This window comes from Triticum aestivum, chromosome 2D, assembly GCF_018294505.1.
Source record: "Triticum aestivum cultivar Chinese Spring chromosome 2D, IWGSC CS RefSeq v2.1, whole genome shotgun sequence".
Lineage (NCBI taxonomy): Eukaryota > Viridiplantae > Streptophyta > Magnoliopsida > Poales > Poaceae > Triticum > Triticum aestivum.
In genome coordinates, this window is record NC_057799.1 from 80,874,034 (window position 1) to 80,884,277 (window position 10,244).

At 44.3% G+C, this 10,244-nt stretch overlaps 1 protein-coding gene across 1 annotated transcript; it reads right to left on the minus strand.

Annotated features, from left to right (window-relative positions):
• Positions 1 to 8,457: 8,457 nt before the first annotated feature.
• On the minus strand, positions 8,458 to 9,152 carry LOC123048837 (zinc finger A20 and AN1 domain-containing stress-associated protein 7). The gene has a single exon (XM_044471860.1). It carries the CDS (start codon positions 8,981 to 8,983, stop codon positions 8,513 to 8,515), a length of 471 nt encoding a protein of 156 aa, XP_044327795.1. The 5' UTR covers positions 8,984 to 9,152; the 3' UTR covers positions 8,458 to 8,512.
• Positions 9,153 to 10,244: the final 1,092 nt, after the last annotated feature.

The window sequence follows — 10,244 nt, forward strand, 5'->3', positions numbered from 1 at the left end:
CACAAACTCCAACACCCAACAATGAGGCATTCTTTGTAGCAAGATGTGTTGTTCTGCCTTCTACCCTCCATTAGCATCTCCAATAGGTCATAATCTGTGTTCCATTGAAAGCCAACATTCATCTAGAAATTCTGACTAAAATCACAGCTGAAAAAGAGGTGCATTAGATGTTCATTAGGCTCATCTTCACAGAGAACACATCTGGTGGTTTGTATGTGAAAGCTCTTCCTGGTGAGAAGATCTCTAGTGTTGAGCCTATCTTGTAAGAGTAGCCAGAAAAAGAATTTTTGCTTAGGCAGGGTGCAAGATTTCCAAATACATTGGAAGGGTTTAGGTGCATCAATAGGGTTACCAATGTACTCTAGATATACTCTTTTATTACAATATTTTTGTCCACCCCAGTAGAAATGCCAAGAATCTGGCCGATCCTGATTGTCTCTATCATTAATTAGAGCTCTCATTTCACGACTTTGTTGTACTGCTATGCTAGACACAGGTAGATGAAACATGTCATAGAAACTGTCATAGTTTAGGTTGCTGGCCTCCTCAAGGGAGATATTGGCATTTTTGGAATATGAAAATAATTGAGCCATCATATTAGCCATAGGTTGGGAATTCCATTTATCAAACCATAGACTGGTATTATTTCCAACACCAGCGGAGCAAACTATCATGTTTTTATAGCTTTCCAGAATTAAGCAGCAGCCTCTCCACCAAAAGGATCCTACCCTGGTTGGGAAACTTGGGAGTTCTCCATTAGAGTAATAGTTATTCCATATCAATCTGACCCATGGGATGTCATGGTTGTTGAAAAAAATATGTAGGAATTTGGTGAGGAGAGCTTTACTTTGCATTCTGAGGTCTAGAACACCCAAACCTCCAGCTTTCTTTGGGAGACAGACATTTACCCATTTGACTAAGCAGTTTCCATGCTTATTAATTCCTTTTCCATACCATAGGAAACTTCTACCAGATTTCTCAAAGTGGTCCAAAATGGTAAATGGAACTTTGATACAGCACGTAGCAAAGATAGGCAGAGCAGAGACAATTGCTTTCAGGTGTGTAAGTCTACCTGAGTAGGTCATCATGGAGTGGATGCCAGATAATCTGTTGTCAAGCCTAGAAACCATAGGCATTAGATCCATGACTTTAGGCCTGGTAGATCCCATGGGCAGTCCCAGGTATGTAAAAGGCATAGATTCCTTCTTACAGTTAAAGATGTTTGCTAGTTCTTGAGCTCTTTCATCAGAAATATTGATTGGCACTAAGGAGGATTTACTGTAATTGATAATCAGCCCAGTAAACTTAGAGAACTTGTCCAATATATGTGTAAAGCATCTGATCTGCTCCACATCAGCTGGCGGGATGATGAGAGTGTCATCAGCATACTGGATGATTGGGTAACATTCAGTAAAGTTTGTATCAATGGGCAGTTTGAGTTTGTCTTCTCTCCATGCTTCATCCACGATGATCTGCAAAAGTTCCCCAACCATAATATATAGAAGAGGAGAAAAAGGGTCTCCTTGCCCAACTCCACATTTGCAATGAATGTTTTTCCTAGGGACCCCATTTAGGATCACTGAGGTAGTGGCAGTTGATAGTATCATATTCCATTTATCACTGAAACCCAAGTGCTTCATCATAAATAGGATGGCATTATAGTTGACCTTATCAAAAGCCTTCACAAAATCAATCTTGAAAATGATGATCTCTTTCTTTGATTTGTGGTACATGTGAATGTACTCAAAACTCCATGCAAGGCAGTCTTGAATGTTCCAGGTTTTGATAAAGCCATTTTGGTTTTTGCTGACTCTAGAAATAATTATGCTTTGCACTCTGTTAGAAAGAAGTTTGGTAAGTATTTTAATGGGCATGCTTACCAGGGAGATAGGCCTAAAGTCATTGGGAGTTTCAGGATCTTGATACTTGGGGATCAAAGTGATGTATGCAGAGTTGACTGGCTGTAGTGTAACAGTTTCTTCATAAAAGTCATTGATGAATCTATAAAAATAGTGCTTAATGATATGCCAACTGGTTTTCATGAAATGCCCATTGAAACCATCAGGCCCAGGGGATTTATCCTTGGGCATCTGCTTAATAATATAATCAATTTCATCTTTGGAGAAAGGTCTGTCAAGATCCTCAGGCGGGCTATCCATGGACAAGTGGGCAATGTCAAAATCTTTATAGCTATCAGATAAAGTACCAATTCTCTCCTTGAAAGAAGCCCAAAGAATGGCAACTTTGTGATCATGATCATATGCATATTGCCCATCAGCTGTTAATAAGTAAGTGATGAAATTGTGCCTGTATATCTTGGAAGCAATTGCATGAAAAAACTTCGTATTTTCATCACCTAAATTAGCCCATCTAATATTTGCCCTGATCCTCTAGTATAACCTTTTAGCTTCCAATAGTTTTCGGTATGCTTGATGAGGATAATACTAAATTTCTTTTCCATCCTAGTGAGTGCTCTTTGATCTTCCAGTCCATCAAGAAGCTTAACATAGAAACAACAGTTCTTAATGGTCTTGCCGAGCTGGGATAGATTCTTACTCCATATTTTCAGGCCCTTTCCGAGAGTTTTAAACTTTGCATTAATATTTTTTGCAGAATCAGCAAAATGAGTAGAGTTTAACCAGTGGCTCTCAACAGTATTCAAAAAAACCATTAAAATCAGTCCAGAACTCCTCAAACCTGAAAATGGTGCTTTTAGGAATATTGCTGTCAATCTGAACCTTGATGGGCACATGATTAGAAGTAATTTTTGCAAGGGGGATGGCCATTGTGGATGGATGAGCAGTAGTCCAATCAGAGCTTGTAAATACCCAGTCAAGTTTCTCAAGTAGTGGCAGATCCTGTTTATTACTCCAAGTAAAAGATCTTCCTTTCAAAGGTATCTCTACAAGATCAGGATTGATAATAATGTTATTAAATAACATCATGTTGTTAGGATCTCCACTAGGTCTGTTTCTGTTGTCAGGTCCTCTAATATAGTTGAAATCTCCCAAAATCATCCATCTTTTACTCTGGCCGATGTTCAGGTTTTGCAACCAATTTGTGAATTCAAGCTTGCCTTCAACTGAATTAGGTCCATAAACATTGGTCAGATACCAACTACTGTTGTCCAAATTGGATAGAACTCAATAGTGATCTGAAAATAATTTTGAGAGATAATATTTCCTTTGAACATGTTGCCATTCCATATGGTAATTAATCCCCCAGAGTTGCGAGAGGATGGAGAAAAACAGAACTGGTTAAACCTCTTGGGACGGAAGTTTTTGATATGTGAAATATCAAAATCATCCCTCTTGGTTTCTTGTAGGGTCAGGATGCAGCAAGCACTTTCTTCTATTTTCTGCCTAATGTCATTCCACCTGGTAGAGGAGTTAATACCTCTAACATTCCATTTCAAAATATTCCAGTTTCTATTCATTAATGACAATGAAGTTTTGAGAGGAGATCATGCTCTGAGTAGCATAGCATGAGTGGTTATAATTTGAGCAACATATAATCCTGTGGATCTTCTTAATTAAATCATATCTAGTGGCATATGAGAGCTGACAGATGCAGAGTATGGAGCTGTAATAGGTGCATGAGACAGAATAGTAGCAGCATGATGTAACAACATAACATCCAAAAGAGCCCTCATGGCAAGAGTGCAGATAGTTATTACAATCCAGATAGGTTTGTGATGCACGCAAGCATCCAAATGAGCATAGAAAGCAAGCTAATAACTTAAAAACAGCAACAAGGAAGCAGATAGGGGAGCTTCCCAAACCCCAACTGAAGATGCAGCAGCTAATTAATCATCTGAACTGTCATAGTCCAAGGCCTTGGATGACACTTCATGAGGTGCCATCTTGCATGGTCCAGCTCCAATAGCCTGCAAGGTTTCCATGGGTAGCTCAGGTGGGGGTGGAGCATGTTTGTTAATTACCATGGCATCAAATTGTGGCCCTAAGTTGATAGATACTGCCTTCTTCTGCTTCTTGAAGTTCTGCTGAGAAATGACTGTATGAGCATGTTTATCCTCATTCTTGCTGGCAGCATCTGCAGCAGCTTTGTCTTTAAATCCCTTGGTACTAAGAGCAATTCTATTGCTCCTCCTGCACAAAGCTTCATCAACAATTGGCTTCTTCTTCTTATTTGCAGGTTTCTGAATATCTGCAAAATCCTGACCTGTGATTTCTTCATTGCTAATAGAATTTGAGTATTGGGGCATGTCCTGGTTGGTGTCATTAGTCTGAATCTGAAGGAAGCATCTCTTGTTGGTTCCATTGGACTCAACCACATCAACAACCTTACATGAAGCATTAATGATTTTGCATCCCCCAAGTTTAGGAATGATATCATTGGCATTTGTAACCAAGTTACCCACCAAGTCTTGGAGAACAGCAATATGTTCAGTGAGTCCATCCACAGCAATATTACAGGTCTGGACAGGTTGAGCAGAACTGGGAGAAGGGATATCATTGTAATTCATGTTGACATTCATTAGCTGGAAACTAGGGATTGCAGCTGCATGTAAGGTGTGATGTGAGCTCTCTGTCTCAAGGGGGATATAATCAGGCCCCATAGTCTCATGCACCTCATTGACATTGTTGCCCACAGATACATTGAAGGAAATTAACACAGGATCATTCAGAGCAAGTTCAGTAATCTCATTAGTGGTTGTAGCAACAGTGTTTAAATTCATAGCTTCAGTACAAGCAGTGACACCAGCACCTTGATTGACATGTGCATTGTTAGCCGCATGCACACCTTCATATGGAGCCCCAAGATTCTCATTATGAGGATTGATAACTACTTGGTCCATGGGGATATTACCAAGAACATCATCGTGCCAGAATCCACCATGGACATGAGGCAGAGGATGGGGATTACCACCATCAGGAGGGAGCGGGTCCTCATCCCCTCCCTGCTGCCCAATAAGTTCACGCGACAAAATGTATGTAGGGCAAGTCCAGGAATCACCATATCCAACACCATCAATATTCCTTAACACAACAATACTGATCGGAATAGCATCAACATTCATAGTTCTAAGTTTGATAACAACTCTGGTTTTATCCCTAGGATCTTTGTTCCAAATCAGAAATCTGCCATAGGGGGAGACAGTGCGGCTAATCACATCTACATCCCAACATTCCAGAGGGTAGTTCATCAGCATGATCCAGGCATCGTGCGTGAATGTGATGCTACGATAATTCAAACCTCTATCCTGTCTACTGATCCTCAAAACTGAATTACCAATCTGAAACGGACTACTGCCAACAGTTGTGTCTCTAGAGCATGCAGTAGTAAACTGAAACAGAGTCGTACCCATACCGCAGCGAGATGTGTAGTTGATGCGCTAGCCCCGGCCTTCAAGGAAGTTGGTGATGAGAGCAATGGCGCCATGAAATCCTCTGCAGAAATCTCAGGGATGAGGGTGGTAACAGCCCACTCATCACAAACCATAGGAAGTTCACCGCCGAGTACCACGTAGCCGTGACGAGCATGAAGGGGGCCAGGGGGAATGATGGTGGTGCCGGGCGGGAGGTGGGGGAGGGGATTGCATGGGTAGCAGGCCATCTCTGGCGGTGGAGAGCTAGCAGCCGGAGCAGAGGATGGTGGACGAGGAGGAGAAGTTGAGGAGACCACGCGGGTTGTAGTTATATCGGGCGTAGGTAGCCGATTTTGTTTGACCCGATAAGCTCCAAGATTTTTCTTGTTATAACAAACTCGAGCGATATGGTTATATCCAAAACATGAACGACACCTAATTTTATTGGAGCATTGATATCGTAGGTGCCCATATCCCAAACATTTGCGGCAAAAATATTTATTAAGCTGAGTAGGCACAATGTTGGGCCCTGACGATCCGCCTTCCCCTGTGATGGGCTGGAGAGGTTGACTGGTCTCGGGCGGCCCAGCAGCAGAAATAGGACTCAACGCAACATAGAGGATACCTGGGCTTGGTACCCAGAGAAGAAGGGGAAGTTTACGGTCAGCTCGGCCTACAAATTTTTACAACAAACAAAGATCCAGAGGGAGGAATGGTTGGAAGGAAGGGGCGGGTCGTCTAGCTCCGAGAGAGATGAAAAATCCTGGAGCATGCTGTCGAAGATCAAGGTTCCCTCGAAGATAAGAATCTTCTTATGGAGGTTGGCACACCATTCACTTCCAACTACAGATATTTTGAAGCGGAGAAACATGTCTACCCTAGAAGCTTGCCCGTTGTGTGGATGCGAGGATTCATGGAGACACGCTCTTGTGGCCTGCACCATGTCGAGGTGTGTGTGGGCCTTGACGGAAGACACCATCGTATCCAGGATGACCGAGAATGAGGTAGCTCACGCGAGGATTTGACTATTTCAGCTGCACGAGTCGATGGACCATACCAACTTCACACGGATGGTTATTACTCTTTGGTCGATTTGGTACGCTCGACGGAAGGCAATATACGAATCAATCTTCCAAAGTCCTCAGCAAATTGTCAACTTTGTTAACAACTATATCAATGATCTCGGCCTTATCACGGCACAGGAGTATCATCCAGTTCCTACTACACCCGCCCAAGAACGGCCATTGCCGTGGCTTAGACCGCCGAGCGGCAACGTCAAGATCAATGTAGACGGGGCAGTGGCAAGGCATAGTAGAGGGGGAGCGGTCGCGGTTCTATGCTGTGACCAGGAAGGAGTCTATTTGGGATCGTCGGCGGTGGTTTTTCACCACACGCGGGATCCTCTTCTTCTGGAGACATATGCTTGTCAGGAGGCACTAGCACTCGCCGACGACCTGGCAGTAAGAAACATCTACGTGGCTTTGGATTCCCAGGAGGTGGTAAACGACATCAATAGGGGCATCGGAGGCCCAAATGCGTCTATTGTGCATGAAATACTGAGTCATTGTAATAATTTTAGCTCTCGCTCTTTGTTCATGAGCGAAGGAACTTCAATTTCGAGGCTCACAGTCTCACTAAATATGCTTGTAAGCTAGGTATAGGGCGTCATGTTTGGTTGGGCACACCTCATGACCCAACATGTATACCTATGACTATTTCTTTGATTGAATAAAGTCAGCGAGATTCCTAAAAAAGCAGAAATAGGACTCAACGCGGCAGCCGAGGAGTGGGTGGGCCTGGTAACAGTCGATCCGTTATGCATGGGGGGAGTTGAGGACGTACCAACAACATGATTCTCACGATCATGATGATCAATACGAACGTTGGCCTTAGATCTGATCGGGATGGCATTCGCTCCAGGAAGAATGTGATGCACAGATGGTATGGCAGTGGAGTCCATCGCTTGAGGGGTGATCCGATCAAGAATTCTGTGATAAACTTGATGAACAGGAACATTATGTGATGACATACCTTTGCGACGTGTAGTGACTGTAGTCCATTCCGCATCTTGTTCCTTATACCATTTCTTCTCCTCAAATAACCAGTTTGGTCCACCACCACTCCAAAGATGGAAGTAGCATTTGAATAGATCACATGTGAAATAGATCTTCTGAACCAAGAAGAAACCCACGGCCTTAGAACATACTTTAAACTGATATACATTGCCGGAGATGTGAGCAACTTCAAATGATTGGTAATCAGCACCAGTACAAGCAGATAGAACCAGGCTAACATTGATGGTGTTCAAACGGAAAGCAAATCTTGCGAAGGAGATCACCATGGTGAAACCATGAGAAGAGGAGACCGGGCTCACCAAAGATTGAAAATACTTACGAATCTCACCTCTGAAATGATGACCAAATGAGAAATCCAATTGATGGGCGATGGAATTTGGGTCTAGGAAGGGATCCATTGGAGAGGAAAGAGGTTTTAGTGGCTAGATCCAATCGAATCATGGCCGGAGCCATGGTCGCCGGTGGGGGTGTGGGGGGTTGGGTGGGAGAGCCATCTTAAATGCAATACTACATGGATATTATTTGCGAGCGTCCAGTGAAGTACACTCAGCAAACAACCTTGCACTCGGCATAAAAGAATTTTTCGGTAATACTACATGGATATTATTAATATTTTTTGAAAACATGGATATTATTAATCTGAGTAACATGATGGTGCCAGTTACATCAATTTGTATGAATAAGTCGCTACGAACAAGAAAGATCAGAACCAACCTGTGATTGGATGGTTAGAGGGACCGTGCTCGCATTTATTCCTGAATTTATTTCAGGATTTCCGGCGATACGCATTCAGTGGGAGGAGACGTTTTCGTCAAAGACGAGGCGCCTACGGTGACTTCGTAAATCTCAAGATGATATGCCGGCTCAGTCTTCCGAAGATGCTCATAGGGGTAGGGTGTGTGTGCGCGTTCATAGAAATGAGTGTATGCGCGTGTATATGAGCGTTTGTGTCTGTGCTGATGTTCAAGAAAAAAAGAACAAGAAAGATCAGGATCGACCCGTTTCAACTTATGGAGCCAGTGCTTGAAAGATCGAATTAAGTATGAGAGATAGTAAAGCCAACGAGTAAACTAAAACTGTATACATATGTTTCCAACTCTTCCTGCCTTCAAATCTTGTTGTGGAACTTGGACGGCGCGACGAGAGGGTTCTGCTGCGCGATCTGCTCCCGGCCGACCTTCTTGTAGTCGAAGCCGCACGCGTGCCCGTCCACGTACCGGTGCAGCGAGCAGAAGGTGCCACCGCAGCGGCACGCGAACCCCAGCAGCCCCACCTTCTTGTTGCACGCCATGCACCTGGTCGGCGCCGCCTTCTTCGCCGCCGGTCCCGCCTCAGCAGTAATTGCAGCGGCAGAGTCCTGCAGGCTCACCGACGTCTTGAAGGCGAGGACGAGGTCGTCGGCATTGATCTTCCCCTCGACGACGGGGGCAGCCACATCGGTGGACTTGAGGTGGTCGCGGTAGCACTTGGAGCACATGCCCTTGGTCGCCTCGCTCCCGTAGAACCCGCAGCCGTTCGCGCACAGCGGTGCGCCCCCACCGGCGGCGGCCTCCGTCGACGACTCCTGCCCGTGCGCCATGTATTGCCGCTGGTCGGATCTAAAACAAACCAACCGAGAATCGATCGTCTCGCGTTCGCGTATTACGGGAGTCCGTGAATCTGGCGTTGGTTGGTAGCCGTCGTGCGTGGGTGCTTTGTTAACGAGGCCCCGAGGGCATCCCTTATAAAGGTCGGCCACGCGTGACCAGAAGAACTCCGAGGCGTGCTCTAGAACGTTCCATTTGATCTTTGAAGCCACGCAGTGGCCTTTTCGGTTTCCTTAACCGTGTCCCTATCGAAGCGCAGTGGCCTTTTCGGTTTCCTTAACCGTGTCCGTATCGAAGGGAAGCAGTTGGCAGACCTCCTCCGATGATGAATTGATGATACCCAAGAGTAGTTCCAACGTTCCCTCAAAAAAAAAAAGAGTAGTTCCAACGTAAGGTGCTTTACGTTGCATGATCAAGGATACGTACATCTCCGTTTCATCAAAAAGAAAAAGAAAAGATACGTACATCTCGTTAGCTCAATTTTGGTCATCCAACTCAACGGTGAGTGAAACGGCTCAGCCCACAACTCCTTCTACCTTTTCCCGTTGAGACTGGACAAATCTCAGTCGAGTAGGAGTACATAGCAAGCACCTGTTATTCATATGTGCAAAACCTAAATAGGTATTGCGGTTACTGCGTTTGGACTTTGATATTGATAAAACATGCGCTATGGATCATGCAGGAGTTGCGCTAGAATATTTATTGCTACAACCAGCTGAAAAACGTGTGGACTTCGGTCTGGGAAATTCAACATAAGCAATTGCTAGTGGTTCCTGATATTTATGGTGGGAGAGGAGAAAATTAGTGCATAATGAAAAGGTACAAAAACCTAAGTTCATAGTAATAGCAATCAGAGCTTTGGTTGCTAACTATACTACGGTGAGCGATGCAAAGGCGACGATCAAGCAACATGGCTAGGAAAGAGCAATGAACAACTATGTGAAGCTAAACATGGATGGGGCTTTTGACCTAGACTTACGCAAGCGCTCGTATGACCTTGTCAACAGGGACTCAAATGGCAGATTCGTCGCGACAGGAAATGGGGAAATTGATTGGTGCGGAGATGTGCTTATGGCCGAGGCACTGGCCTTATGGTTTGGTCTTAATTTGGCAACTACAGCCGGGTGTAACCTCACAGAGGTGAACTTCGAAAACATCGAGGTGAGACAATGAAGAATGGAAGTCGCTCTTTCGATACATCAGCGGCAGGTTTTTGATAATAGCATCGACTGAGACATAACAAAATCTTAGTCG